This window comes from Macaca nemestrina, chromosome 14 (assembly GCF_043159975.1).
Source record: "Macaca nemestrina isolate mMacNem1 chromosome 14, mMacNem.hap1, whole genome shotgun sequence".
Taxonomy (NCBI): domain Eukaryota; kingdom Metazoa; phylum Chordata; class Mammalia; order Primates; family Cercopithecidae; genus Macaca; species Macaca nemestrina.
In genome coordinates this window covers 44,601,492-44,617,185 of record NC_092138.1, presented here as the reverse complement: position 1 = coordinate 44,617,185, position 15,694 = coordinate 44,601,492, and the positions used below count along the sequence as shown (strand labels likewise).

Genomic DNA, 15,694 nt, shown 5'->3' with positions numbered 1-15,694 from the left:
ATGTTATAGTCTAGGTTTTTATCAGGGAGTGAATAACTTCCTGAAAGCACCCAAACCCCTCAGATCTCCTCCACTCTGCAGAAAGGAGGGCCTCAAACAAGTCCCTTCCTTATCTACCACATATCCTGCTGGTCCCTATGAGCCACTGATAAGGTCCTTAAAAAGCATTGTGGGAAATACTGATGATAGATTTTTGGAGGGTTGCATCTCATACATCAGTCTGACTAAAAATATTCACCAAAAAATTTCTATTTTCTTATTTCTTAGCTAATATGTTGGGTTGGTATAGCCTTGATTTATAAATATGAAAATATGAAGGCTGTCACAGTATTACAGTACCTCCTTTTTGATGATCTCATTTTAAGAGATAGGGAGGTGAAAGCTGGCAGGGTGAGGGCCCCGGGGCATCCACTGGAGACGGGTAAAAGCTGGCATTTATTATGTGCTTACTGTAGGACAGACACTATATTAGATTCTTTCATATATATTATTTCATTAAATCCTCACCAAAATTGTGGAAAATACATGTTACCATCCTCACTGAGGAAAATAGACCAGAGAGGTAAAAGAGCTTACACTAGGCACCCACTCAACTCCATTTGACTCCAAAGGCCATGCTGTTGTTACTAAACTCACTGGAATAGCTACATCTGCAGAATCATCAAATCTGTTTCAAACCTGCTTCAGAAACCCTCCCTTTTCTGTGCTTCCTCTTTCCTTGTCTCCTGTGGATAGGAAGTAATGTACTCTCTTTCTCTTCCATGTGTGTCCTTGGGCATATCACCTCTTTCCTTCTCCCGGAAATTGCTCCATTATTTTTTCCTCCAGTATCTTCAGTCTCTCCCTTTTCATTTCTTCTGTTAACAAGACAGAGGGATAAGGATTGTGGTTAAGAGAGCAAATGCTGGAGTCAGATTGACTCAGTTCAGCCACTTACCAACAATGTGATCTTGAACATGTTGTTTAACCTCTCTCAATCTTTCTGTTAAACTCTCTGTAAATGAGGATAATAGTGATATCCTCTTACTAGGATTGTTACAAGGATTAAATAAAATATGTAAACATGCTTGAAAGACTACTACATGGTAAGTGCTCCTAAGTGTTATTGTTATTATTACAAGCAGATATCCTAATTGTAAAAATACAAAGACAAGCTAGTCCCCCATTCATTTCACTGAATTTTTTGGAACTTTTTGGAAGAGTAGTTTGTGCTTGCTTCTTCCATTTCTGCCCACTTTCTCCAATCTCCACTTTATTACTTTCCTTCTTTTTCTTTCTTTTTCTTTTTTTTTTTCTTTTTTTTTTTTTTGAGACGGAGTCTGCTCTCTGTTGCCCAGGAGTGCAGTGGCGCGATCTTGGCTCGCTGCAAGCTCTGCCTCCCAGGTTCACGCCATTCTCCTGCCTCAGCCTCCTGAGTAGCTGCGACTACAGGCGCCCGCCACTATGCGGGCTATATTTTGTATTTTCAGTAGAGATGGGGTTTTACCATGTTGGCCAGTATGGTCTCGATCTCCTGACCTCGTGATCGGCCCATCTCAACCTCCCAAAGTGCTGGGATTACAGGCGTGAGCCCCTGTGCCTGGCCCAATCTCCACTTTATTAAAGAATCTCCCTTAAAAGTTACTCTTGGCTTTCCTGCCAAATCTAATGGCTCTTCTAACCTTCCTGGACTCTTTGAGAGCATGTAACACCATTTCTTTGCTATTCCTTTTAGCTACTGTAGAGGATGCTTTGGGTCCTGCAGGTCACAGCCCCTCAGCCCATCTCTGATTCTGGTCCTGATTGTGGTGGAGTGTGCCTGTCAGTGTCCCACCTCAGGTGTCCACAGTGCCTCACTCTACTTTTCTGCCTCAGGGCTTTCATGCAGCCCATGTCCAGGCTCAGCAGAGAGCACTCTGGGGACAGCCTTTAACCTTGGGAGCTAGTAGATAAGATAAATGCTCCAGCTTCCTGTCCATCAGGAGCACAATTTGAATTGCATGTATGTGGTTCCTCAAGATACCCAGCAGGATTGAGCCCCAGTTCCCCATAGCAGTAAAACACCCTTTGTGGCCTTTTTCTCTTTCCCTTTCTCTCCTACTCCCTCTCTCCTGCCTCCTGGAATCACTTCACAAATAAATTACCGTCCTTGTCCTAGGGTCCCTTTAGGGAAACCTAGATTATGACACACCTTGTCCTCTCTTGGCTTCCAGACATTGAATTCTGACACTGAGTTCCAAAAATTTCATTCTGACCAGAAATTTAATTCTGAATTCTTCCTACCAAACTCTTCATCTTCTTAATCATATTGGCTTCCTGTTTCGATTAATCTATCTAACCGCTAATCTCCATAAGCCCTCAACCAACTGATTGCTTAGCTTTTTGGAATAATGGGATTCCCATTCTCTAGTAAAGAGATGTGCAGAAGTCACCTCCCACTGCGAGGGAAGCAAGATATTCACCCTGAGTGAAAGTTGTTGGAACTGAGGTGTTCAGGTTTTGGCATCTCTGCAGAGGAGCAGAACACTGTTGATGCCAGTTGCTGGTTCTCAAATGTCCTTTATCTGAATCCAGAGAAATTCAGGCATCCTGATTTTTCTCAGAAACTAAGCTGTAAAGTTGGACAGAGTTAGGCTTCATGAGTAGACCACAACTGAGAGCTAGAAACACTGGTGGAAAGAGATCCCTATCTCACTTTGGCGAGACCAGGGACAATGGCCATATAGGCTGTGAAGGCTGCAGCTCCGCACAGTAAAGGACCTGCAGAAACCACAGCAGCGGCTCGGCCCCAGCCTACTGTTCAAGAAGACAGGAGCTGACCTGGCATCTGTAACACTGGGAAAAGATGAATCTGCAACAAGAACACATACTGCCCAGAACATTACTTAGAAGAGGAAGAGTAATTTAGAGAGTCCTAGATTACCTCAGAATGGCATATCATCAATGGCACTGGGACATCTGTAGGCCAGTCATTGAATCTGTTTAACTGAGTTTCTGTCTGTAAAATTAGAACACTCATACCTAGCCCTCTTACTTCATGGAGCTGTTGTGAGTATAAAATGAAATACTGGAAATAAGATCATTTTATAGAATAAATTATAACTTACAAAATTGTAAAGTTCGGTACATGTAATCAATTAGAAGTGCCTAATTACCTCTTCCCACACTCATTAGGGCTGACCCATTGTCTTTTGAGACCTTCATGTGTGAGGGCAGAGAGCCTGTTTCATGCCTCTCACTAGTCATCTTCAGTGCTTTGAATATTCAGTATCATTCCTTAATTGTTGAAGATTGGGAACTGTGATAGTCAATATAAGTGTCCCCTACTAAAGGAATATCTTCTATTTTTATATCAACCCAGACATTTTTCTTTTTACAGGAAGGCTGAAATTGCAATGAATATGGGTGGAACTCGTATTATTTCCAGTGCTATTCTTTCAGCCATAGATGAAGACTCGCCCAGGGAGAAGATTTACTATGTATTTGAAAGGCTTCCCCAAAATGGGCAACTTCAGTTTAAGGTTAGTGACTTTTTACTTTTATTTTTCAAAACTAATGTAGCAGGTATAAATCTCAATATATACATTTCAGTGATGGGATTTATTCTCTGATAGCTATGTATTTGCCCAGAAGTAGAAAATTTAATTTTACTAGTTCAGGGTGAATTCATGCTGTTCTAAAGTTTCTTTGTCAACATGGGGTAAATTCAACAAGTATTAAGATTCTTCATTGCTCCCTCTCCTGTGGGATTATCCCTAAATTCTGCGGGAGGGAATTACTGGGGTAAAGCAAGCTGTCTGCTTTCTGAGGATAATCCAGGATCTTTTGTGGTATCTTCATTTCTACCAGATTTTTCACTTGTGATTCATGTAACTTTCCTCTTTAGCATCCATCATCTCAATTATAAAACTCCTTCAAGTCTACAGTCTCTCTTGTTCTCTCAGTCTCTCTCTCTCTGTGTGTGTGTGTGTGTGTGTGTGTGTGTGTGTGTATTTCAGCTAAATTCTAGATCATTCTCAGGAAAATGAAAACTTTCATTATTTTTTCATGACAATCAGGTCCAGGGAAACTTGGAGGGCTGCCTCTAGCTCCTCTGGCCCTAATGGTCTCTGTTAAAACATTATCTGAATCCCAGCACTTTGAGAGGCCGAGGCGGGCAGATCACAAGGTCAGGAGATCAAGACCATCCTGGCAAACATGGTGAAACCCCATCTCTACTAAAATACAAAAATTAGCTGGGTGTGGCAGCGTGCACCTGTATTCCCAGCTACTCACTACTCCGGAGTCTGAGGCATGAGAACTACTTGAACCCGGGAGGCAAAGGTTGCAGTGAGCTGAGATCGTGCCACTGCACTCCAGCCTGGGTGACAGAGCGAGACCCCATCTTAAAAAACAAAACAACAGCAACAAAAAAACATTATCTGAGTATTATCACCTCCTGCCTTCTCAATGATTTGCCACAGTGAGCATCTTTCTTTCCTTCTGCTTCTCATCTTCATCCCTGAGCAAGGACAATCCTTATGTCTTCTCCAGGGAGACTACTTACTCCACAAACCGTATACCAAATTGTTCTGTATTCTATCTGACATGAACTTAAAAGGTGAAAGGTCAGTGTCTTCGTCCCACCGTAGTCGCACCTCCCCTTGCAGCACCAGAGCCCTTATTGTTTAGTTTCAGATGGGCAAAGTCTTGGACCAAAAAGGCAGTGTGGGAGAAAACTTCATGTGGGAGTCATCCCATCCCGCTAGCATAACAGATTTTAACAACTGCCAAACTTGAATCCCATGAACTGCATGACACCATAAATTAACATTCCTGGAACTGTGTATGTTCTCAAAATTAGATGCTTTAATGGAAAGCAAATAAGCATGGAAACAATAAAGGGATACTAGGGGTAGGGTCACCTGGGTTTTACTGCTAACCCAATAGCTGGCTTTGTGGTTTGATAAAATGTCCTTGTTTCACTTTAGGCCTAGAATAGCAAAATTTCGGTCTGATTCATACTGTGTGCATGATGTCCAAGGATCAGCCCAACATGAATTACATAGATCAGTCACCTGAGAAGGTCAGTTGAGTAATCAGTCCAAATGTTTATTTCAGTGGTGGATTAAGACTAGCAACCACAACCACCAACCGTCCCCAATGCAATTATTTGATGGAATGCTTAACTTTACATATAATGGAGGCACAGTCCTAGAAAAGCAGCAAGAATTCATTCTATGTGGAACAGCTTGATTGTCGTAGATTGTAGGCACCATAGAGAATCAGAGTGAAGAGCAATCACTGATTTAAATTGAGGTACAGCTGTGTCCTTATTTCATTTCAAAGAGTAATGAAGCAGAAATGCAGTGAAAGCTCACACATTTGGGTGGCTTGGGAACGGAACTGTTTTGGATATGTGAAAATGCAGATGGGTCCAGGTTCCCAGTATGGCTCCACACAGTTATCTCCCAGCTCCCTAGCAGTTCTTCGAGTCTTTCCAAGACCAAGGACCAGCACTCCAGCCCTCCTGGAGTCTCCCAAGCGTTCTTGTTTTCTTGTTGACTTCTCTTAGTTTTCCCCATCTTGAATCTGACTTTTATTTTCTTTCTATTTCTGGGTCTTCAAATGATTCTATTAAGTCAATCTAACATTTTGGAGTGCAAGTAAGGAATTACATGGAGACAAGAGAGAGGAAAATATGTCTTCTTCTGTGCTTACTTCCTTAGACAAGATTAGAAAAGGGAAAATGTGAAATAGAATTGCAGGCTTTCCCGTTTAAAACCTGAAAGAGTCTGTTTTAAAAATTATATTGGCAAATAGATCTTATGGAAAGAAACACTAGCTTAATTATTATGATGTAATTAACTTCCATCCAGTGAGCATGAGGGCAGAACATAAGTCTATAAATATCAGGTGGATAAACATATTAAAGAGAAAGAAACGTTATCAAGTAGAATGACATAAAGGCAAGTGGTAGCACAATGGGAAGAGAGGAGAACAAAGCTCTTTTGCCAGGAACTGGGAGTCTGTGGAATCTGGAAATCTGTGTTCTATCTGACATGAACTTAAAAGATGAAAGATCAGTGTCTTCATTCCACCGCAGTCCCACCTCCCCTTGCTGTACCAGAACCCTTATTGTTTAGGTTCAAATGGGCAAAGTCTGAGACCAAAGTATCAAGGGGAATAAAAAGTAAATGATTTACATTTCTGTTTTAGACTCTTAAATTAGTAAAACCACAAGATAATATCATATAATAAATGTTAAGATGACTTTTTAAAAAATTATGTCTAATGACTTTTTATGAGCCATTCCCAGGGAAAGCTGTGTACCACAAATGAATAATAATAGGATTATTAATAAGTTAATAAAGATTTATGATTACATTTTTCTACTACTCTCAGTTCTTAGCCACCCCCCTCAGCATAAGAACCTTTTAAATTCAAAATGCCATAATTTCTGCATCAAGCTCCCTACAAAATATATGCTTAAATAATGTTGGCTTTTAGAAGATTCTGATAAAAATAATATATGATATTTGCAGTTTATTTTTTTTGATGACTTAGGATATAAATGTAGGGAGTGATAGTGATCCCCATCATTTTCTTTCTTTACTAAGGCTGGAAACATACTGGGGAGTAAATGCATCTGTTCTATTTTTGTTTTGTCTGCTTCAGATAAGCCTAGTAATGAGCCATTATTGAAAAAATGTATTTGATATGAAAAAATGTATTTGATTAGTTGAACAACGAAAAGAACTAAAAAATGGAAACTCTAAAAGAAACACATTTAATTTCTAAAGAATCCATTCCAAGAGCTCGATTACCCACCTGCTCTCATTAATTGGAATATTTAATCAGCTATGATTGCTTATGATAAATGCCTTGGAAGTAACAATGCTGTTGTATTGTTTGACTTTGTCTGAAACCCTTTGGTTGAAGCCAGTGTTTTTCCAAGTTCTCAAATTATTCTAATATATTTCTTTGAAAAGAAAAAAGTCAGGTAGAATGGCAAAAAGTAATCTGGAATTTCCCTGAAATATTATTTGTATTGGAGGTTTTTAGGGGATACAGAAAATGTCCACTAACATACTTTGGCGGGGGGAAAAAACCATGAGCAGCTGACTAACTCTGGCTCCTTCCAGATAGGGAGGGACTGGGTTCCTCTCTCCCCTGGCATGAAGTGTACTCAGGAGGAAGTGGATCTGAACTTGCTGAGATACACACACACTGGGGCAATGGATTCCCAGAATCGAGATAGCTTCACCTTCTACCTTTGGGATGGCGACAACAGGTCCCCTGCTCTTGACTGTCAAATCACCATCAAGGACATGGAAAAAGGTAAAAAGCGTGTCTACCAAGGTTTACTGGGATCAACTTTGCTAACTGGTATAAGTATTCCACATTTGTTTCTTTCTCTCTCTTTCCCTCCCTTCTTTCCTTTTTTCCTGCCACTCTTCATCTTTGAAATTCTATCATTTATGTTTAGATCCTTTGGCTTCTCACCTGCTTTGCCTGGGACATATGAGGTTCACAGAAGTAGCCAATCCATTCATTATTTTTTAAAGTTTATTGGAAATTCAGCTTTGCATACAATATGGCTATACAGGCTACTTTAACTGTTAGGATTTTTTTTTTTTTTTTTTTGCTTTAAGTAAAATTTTACCTAATTGATGTGTAACTCTAGTTTTATCTTCAGGAAGTGATCTATCACTGGAAAATGGAGTTTCAAAGGAAAAATACTTGTCAATAAACGAAAAATATATTTTAAAATTTAAAAACAATAAAGATAAACTTTGTCATTAGAAAGGCTGGAAGTTGTTGCTTCTTTCACTTTGAAAGTGCTAACATATACATTTTAGGGACAGGGAAAGACACTATAAGATAAGCTTCTTGTGAGTTAATTAAGCAGAATGAGTTGTATAAATGGTGAATGGGGGAGAGTTAAATGGTAGATGGAGGAGAGTTTTTTTAAAAAGCTCAGCAAGGAAGAGTAGAAGTTCTTGATACCCAACTGTTACTACCCTGTAATTTTGCTTCAGCTTATGTGAGGATCATATCTCATTCATCTGTGTTATCCCAGGATCTAGATAGTCCCAGGATGAAGCATAATCTTAGATCCTCAGTACATGCTTAGTTGACTGAATGCTTCTCTTTTTTGCCTTGGCTGCCAGGAAGCTCAGAGGTAAATTGAATGCTTAAATGCAATAATAAAAAAAAAATCTTGCTTTATGTGTGGCAGAATTATAATTGTTCTAAAGTTTTAAAAAATTAATTCAGTTTGATCTTGAGGTGTTTACTTTGAGCTATATAATAATATATTTTATTTGCTTATTTCCTGGTTGTAAATGTGTTCCTTAAAGTCTAATAAGTGACTTCAGATAAGCTAGATGTTACTGTACACATTTATCTCTCCCTGCAAAACAACTATGTTCATCATAAATATATATCCAGGCAAAATGTAATACAAGTAATATATTAGGGCAGACAACTAGTATATCAGAGTAGGCCAACTTCTCATTGGCTCAGCACAACACAGCTTTACAGTGATATAGGAGAGCTCTGTTCCACATAGTCATCTAGGAACTCTTTATATCTAGACATTCCCTTATTCTGAAGGCCTTAGAGTCACTCAGGAAGTGAGATATGGAAGAAAATTAGGGGATGTCATGCACTAGGTGTGAAGGTTGTGTACCTCTCTTGTACACATTCCAGTGGCTGAATCACAGTCACATGCCACATTAAGAGAGGCTGGGCAATAGAAACTTTAGCTTTGCACCCAAGAAGAAAGGAAATAAAGTTGGCCATTGCATTGCCAGACTGTGCTGCAATTGACATGTGATTATTTTCTAAAAGGATTTTTGAAAACGTATACCAAGTAGACACATTATCCTATTAATATTTTCAGTTCAAAATTTTTCTTCTTTGTTTCCTCTTACAAAGTGGTGTTTTGTCACTGTACAGTTTTTTTGTTTTGGTTTGTTTTGTTTTTTTTTACTTAACATGAGTTTTTGCAGGTTGCTGCATAACTTTGTAGCCATAATTGTTTATCTCTAAACAAGACTGTACTGAAGAGTTAGATTTAATCACAACCTTAAAATTGAGCATTTGGTTGTTTCCATTTGGGAGCTATTATAAATAACATTAAGCTTCCCAATTGCTGTGTTGCTGTGTCTTCTGATTTGCACAGTGGCAGAAATGATGTTGAGATCTTTCAGATAAGTTTAGGAGGACATTGTCTATAGTTGACTCTAACCTATACTCTGCCCTTACAATGCTGAAAAATTGCATCAAGGCAAGAGCCAGTTGCTCTTCCTCCCCTGAGGTCCATTTCCTGCTCCTGGTGAAACCTCTCCTGGGTGCTTTTTGTTTCCCCCACCTAATTCATTCTTCTTACTTCCTTGACGTATTCATCTTGCTTCTCTTTGTAGCATCTGTGGCTAAGGTTTTGACTTAAATTTAGAATGGTCTTTGATTCTGTGTAGGACTGAAGTTGCATAGCATTTTGAGATAAAAGCATAGTATATGAAAAGACCAATTTAGTAATCTGAAACAGCGTTTTCCAATCATGGCACTATTGACATTTTGGGATGGAGGATTCTTTGTTGCAGGGGACTCCCTTGTGCATTGCAAAATGTTTAGCAGCGTCCCAGGCCTCTGCCCTCTAGAAGCCAGTAGCAACTCCCAGTTATGACAACCAAAAATGTCTCCAGACATTGCCAAATGTCCCTTGGGGAGCAAAATTGCTTGTCATTGGGAACCACTGGTTAAAATTGTACCACTTTGATGGTTTATTTGTATTTCTTATTTCCTCATGAGACTGAATATCTTTAAAAAATTTTTTTGGCCACTATGTTTTTAAATTCAGAAATGGCTTGGCATTTACATCACGTGTTTTTCTTTTTGGATTTTCACCCTTTTAGTATTAGTTCACAAGAGCTCCCTAGATATTAAAGACATGGAACAAAATAATGCAGTGTTTAAGAGCCTGTGCTCTGGACTCAGATGGCTTGAGTACAAATTCTCACTCAATGTTTTATTAATAGTGTGACCATAAGCAGGTAAGTTAGCATTTCTATACCTTAGCTTCCTCATTTATAATCTGGGGATATGATAAGACAATACGTCACAAGAACGTTCTGTACCTGACACAGAGTAGAAGCTCTGTATTTGAGATATGATCACTTTGTAATGGGCCTCAGGTGAACAAAATTCAATTATAATCCCTAGTTTGTGAAACTGCATCATTGGTCCATGTGTGACCCACTTCTACCTTCCTCAGTCATACATTTAAAAAAAAATAATGGTAAATTATGCATTATACAAAATGTACCATCTTAACCATTTTTAAGTGTACCAGTTCATAGTGTTAAATATATTCATGTTGTTGTCCATCCAATCTCCAGAATTTTTTCATCTCAGAAAACTAAAAGTCTATACCCATTAAATAATGATTCCTCACTTCCCCCTCCCTGGCAACCATTGTTCTATGTTCTGTCTCTATGAGTTTTACTACTCTAGGTACTCCATGTAAGTGGAATCATATAGTATATATCTTTACATGACTGGCTTACTTCACTTAGCACAATGTCCTCAAAGTTCATGCATGTTGTAGCATGTGCCAGGACTCCCTTTCCTTTTAAGGCTGAGTGGTATTACAGTGTATGTGTATGCCACATTTTGTTTATCTACTCATCTGTTAAGAGGCACTTGAGTTGTTTGCATCTCTTGGCTATTGTGAGCAATCCTGATATGAATATGGTTGTATAAATATACATTTAAAAAATATATCATGAACATTTGTGCAACTACCACACAATTGAAGGACTGGAATATTAATAATAGACATCTTCCTACCTTCTCCAGAAAAAAATATGGTTCTAAATTTTGTATTATTTTCTTACTTTTATCGTTTTCTCAGCTTGCTCATATAACTAATGAATGTTAATATACTACATCTGTGTCGTTCCATGTAGCTGTAGTTCATTCATTTGACTACTGCTTGAAATTCAGTTGTATGAATAGAACACAGTTTGTGTATACATTCACTTTTCGCAAAGGCATTTGGGTTGTGTGTAATGCTTTCAATTACAGACAGTACTGCAATGACCATTTGGGTGCATGTCTCCAAGGGTAGCAGGGCAAGTGTTTCTTTGAAGTAAATAGCTGGGGTGGAATTGCTGAGTCAAGGCATATGTGAACATTCGACTCTTTACAAAATAATGCCAAATCTTGTACCAATTTACAGTCTTCCCAAAATTGTATGCAAGACTCTCTTGATCTATGTCTTCTTCAACACTTTGTACAGTCAGGCTTCTACATCCTTGCCAATCAAAAAGTTATGACATGACAATTTATCATGATATTTGTATTTCCATAATTACTAATGAGCTTGAGCATTCGAAAATATCTTTACTGGCCATGTGAATTTCTTCTTCTGTGAAATATCTGCTCATGTCTTTTGGTTAATTATTTTTATTCATAATAGTTATATAAACCTTTCTATGTCATATTAATTTTGATTTTTGCACAGTTTTGGCCTTTGTCTTCAGCCTTTGCCTTGGACACAATATATTTTTTGATACGATTCTTGACCATAACCTCTTATGTCATGTAGGTGATATTGTCATCCTTACAAAACCACTCGTGGTGTCTAAAGGTGACAGAGGTTTCTTAACAACCACCACTCTCCTGGCTGTGGATGGAACAGACAAGCCTGAGGAACTGCTCTATGTCATTACCTCCCCTCCACAATATGGTCAGGTCGAATATGTTCACTATCCTGGAGTTCCCATTACAAGCTTCAGCCAAATGGATATAGCGGGGCAGACCGTTTGCTATGTACACAAGAGCAAGGTGACTGTCTCCAGTGACAGATTCAGGTGAGCCCCATGGAAACTTTTCAAACCCCTTCTTTGGATTAATACTTACAGAAAAGGAGATCTGTTAATATGCTTCACTATAGTAACCATTTTACAAAATATGTGTATCTTACAACATCACGCTGTATGCCTTAAATATATAGAATGAAATTTGGTTTTTTAAACAAAGGATAGAAAAGGAGAAAAAAATGAGTCATTTTTCAGCTCTGGTGCAGCTGTGTTTTTCTTTTACTGCCTTGTTGTATGTAAGGTGAAGATACACAATTAAAATGACAGCAGCAAAGCAAGAAATTCGGGCCTGTTATCAAAAAATAAACACAGTAAACAGATCTTTATGCAAGTTCTGTTACGAGGAGAAATGTGAAAAGCTGAGGCTCCCAGCTAAAGATAGACCTGGAAAAGTAATTTCCCTCTTTTTGGAGTATGTTTTTCTGTCTGACGAAAAAGCATTTATTAGTAAACATTTGGCATAAGCAGACACTGCCTTTTGACACAACGTGTTCTGGTAACTATATCATAAATCATGTTGTCATAAAGTAGATTATATTTCCCCACAGAAACAATGTTATAATTGGGGGCTGCGCACCTGTTCCAGAATTCTGTATCAAATAAATCATTGGAATGAATAACAATCTGGTGAAAAGGCAAAGATACAACATTAATGAAAATCTACATTCATTTAAAATATGGAAATTTGTTTCAAGTCACATAAAGCAAGAGCAACTCCAGAAGATCTATAATCTCGCAGCTCTCAAAGCTGGCTGAACCTGAGGTCCTGGAGAGAAACACAGATCCCCAGGCCGGGCATGAGGACTGGGAAATGTTGGACTTTGAGCGAACCATTGTGCACAATCCAGTTTTGAGTTTTTGTCAATTCAGAAGGAGGCCTGGAGAGCATTGGTTTGTCTATTGTACACCCACACTTTTGGCTCCTGGTATAATTTTCACCATGTCACAGTACAGTCTTCTAAAGAGCACTATAAAATAACATAAATGGGGCATACTCCTATATTATTCAATAGGTTCCCATAAACTATCAAGTATCACTGTTACACCCATGTTCAAATATCACTGTCCTCTATCTTTTACCTATCTAAATTCAGTATGTCTGCTCTGATAAACACTGGTTAAATGTCAGTAAAGAGGATGCTGCTCACCTTTTTAGCATTAAAATGATTTTTGAAAGCTGATTTGGATAATCCAACAAAACAAAACAAAAAGTCTCAGAAAGTTGGAACTAATCTCTTATTTTTTTCTCTTGATAAATGTCCTTTAACAAGCAGGTAAGCATTTAATTGATCAATATTTTAACTAGTTCAGTCTTTGAGTGTTGCTAAGCATTCACTAAAACGTGAGATGTGGGGATTCCTTTTCAAGCTGGCTCTTTTGTTTGAGAGGTGGAGTAGTGAAGTTAAGATACAGGCTTGGGGGCAAGAGCTACGTGAGTGACTCACAACTCTGTGACCTTCATCAGGTTACACAACCTCCTGTGCTCTTGTTTCCTCTTCTGTGAAATGGAATGATACTCGTAGCACCTGCCTCACAAGGTTGTGGGAGGTTTATATGAGCTTATGCGTGTAAAGTATTAGTGGAACAACACCTGGCGCATAGGAAGAACTAAGTAAGTGTTAGCTACTACTATTATTGTCATTGTTGTTGTCATTATGTTCTTTCCTTGACGACCTTCTTATTTCCAATCTTTAAAACACCAAGTATGATCTTGAAGGAGGAAAGGAGTTACCAAGAGGAGCAATGATTGTTCATTTTTTCCTGTTTGCTAATGGAGGCTGGGTGCTTCTTGGCTTAATACGTTTGTATCAGATCCAGGGCTTTTAATTTTACATGCATTTCTGGAACTTCTAGCTTCTTTCCTTTCCTGCTTCCCTCTGTCAATGCCTACAGGACAGTCTGCTGAAGACATTAGTGACTGTCTTGAAGAAAACAGTGACCTTGCTGGAGAACACAGGACTGAATGCATAAAGATATTGAGAAATGAAGGTTAGATATTAATCGAATGGTGAGAATAAAAAACAAAACCTCCATATGTAAGGATTGGTAATACTGTAAAAATTTCCTAATTTGCATCTAGAAAAAGTCTTATTAGATGGCATTTTAGAAATCATTTATCCCAGGAATTTCTACATTTCTAGATCCTCAGATAATTGCCAGAGAGAACTACAAAATGCATATTCTTGGGCCTTACCCCAGAGAGGCAACTTTGGTAAGTCCAGTCTCAGGCCCAGAAATCTGTATTTTTGAAAGATATCTTCAGGTAATTCTAATGCAGTCAGGACTAGCCATCAATGGTCTGGTGCAGTCTGTTGTTCTGAATATGTTCTGAGGAGCCTCAAGAATTTATGGAAGTTGAGGTTGGGGTGGTGACTCACGCCTGTAATCCCAGTACTTTAGGAGGCAAGGTGGGTGGATCACCTGAGGTCAGGAGTTCGAGACCAGTCTGGTCAACATGGTGACGCCTGTAATCCCAGCTACTCAGGAGGCTGAGGCAGGAGAATCGCTTGAGCCCGGGAGGCAGTAGTTGCAGTGAACCAAGATGGCGCCACTGCACTCCAGCCTGGGCAACAAGAGTGAAACTCCATCTTAAAAAAAAAAAAAAAAAAAAAGAATTTATAGAAGCCTTTTTAGGGCCTCCCAGAGATTGAGGTTCTGGGGCCTTCAGCCCCATGTACTGATGGAACTTAGGTATATGTGTTGTGTGTGAGTATGTGAGTGTTGACACTAAAAACAATACTATAAATACTATAAAACCAAATATAAGAAAGCAAACTTTTTGTGCTTGCTAATATTCAGTTTTTAGTAGTTAAAAGGTTTCCTTTTAACCAAATACATTGATTCAAGTTAAAAATTGAATTGATAGAAAGCAAACTAGTTAATTTATAATAAGAGTACACATAGTACAGGCATATGGCAAAAATATGATGTCAATTACTTCAGATTAGGAAACAAGGTTTTAGGGAGAAAATAAACAACAAAGGCTGAAAAGCATTGATTTGGTCCAATCCCTTATTTACACATAGGAAATCTGGCATTGCCTGAACACCTGCAATGCACCAGAGAATGTCCTGGACTCTTTTTTGTACGTTATTTTTCTTAAGCCTTATGCCACCACCTTGCGAGAGATGCAGTAGTGTTCCCATTTTACACATGAGAAAACCAAGGTTCCAAGAGGCAAAGGAACTCACCTAAACTGATATAACTGAGTATCACTGCTGAATTTGGGGCTCAGAGCTCATTTCCAGTGGAAGGTTCTTTCCATTATACCTCGTTGTACCAAAAATTTGTGGAGAATATGCATTTGTGCGAAGGAACCTCCTCAATGTGTCATTCTGATATTTGGCCAGCAGTTTTACATATTTATAATGGAAGAGCCTAGCATCTGCCCAAGACCCGAATTTTAATCTTGTCATTTCACTAACCCAATCACGGACTGCTATGTTGTTTGTCAAGTGGCGCTAAACCAAAGCTGAAAGCCTGTTTTAATGAAAGTGTGATCATGGTGCTTTTTAAAAATTAAATATATGCAACCAATCTAATCACCTAAATTTATGTTGCTTGCTGTTAAATTTGGCAAGGAATTTGGCTGGGTAGAAGAGATAAATTCTGTGGCAGAGGATTTTCCCCCTTCCCTTTTTAATGTAAGCTATGGCAGCATTAATTAAATGGGGGAGTTTAATAGTCAGATTTTACCTTCTGCAAAAATATTTTGTGAATCATAAATTTCTCCTGCATTGTTTGGTGCTGCTGGCCTGGAAGAAAGATTTGGCAGCATGTTCTAGGACAGATGACACCGAGTGATTAGCAAGCTGACTTCAGCTGCTGGCAGCCGGGTACTAAAA

At 38.7% G+C, this 15,694-nt stretch overlaps 1 protein-coding gene across 22 annotated transcripts in view; it reads left to right on the top strand.

The window, feature by feature from the left end:
* Positions 1-15,694, top strand: part of LOC105489089 (FRAS1 related extracellular matrix 1) — a 177,078-nt gene that overhangs the window by 112,950 nt on the left and 48,434 nt on the right. For 13 of the 22 annotated variants that reach the window (XM_011753748.3, XM_011753747.3, XM_011753749.3 and 10 more), the window contains 3 exons: positions 3,359-3,500; positions 7,104-7,299; positions 11,576-11,840. In XM_011753748.3, the coding sequence (XP_011752050.2) occupies positions 3,359-3,500; positions 7,104-7,299; positions 11,576-11,840 (603 nt within the window). Of the gene's footprint in view, positions 1-3,358; positions 3,501-4,949; positions 5,045-7,103; positions 7,300-11,575; positions 11,841-13,314; positions 14,386-15,694 lie in introns of those variants that run through there. The other 9 variants (XM_071077810.1, XM_071077811.1, XM_071077807.1 and 6 more) reach the window with 8 other exon arrangements.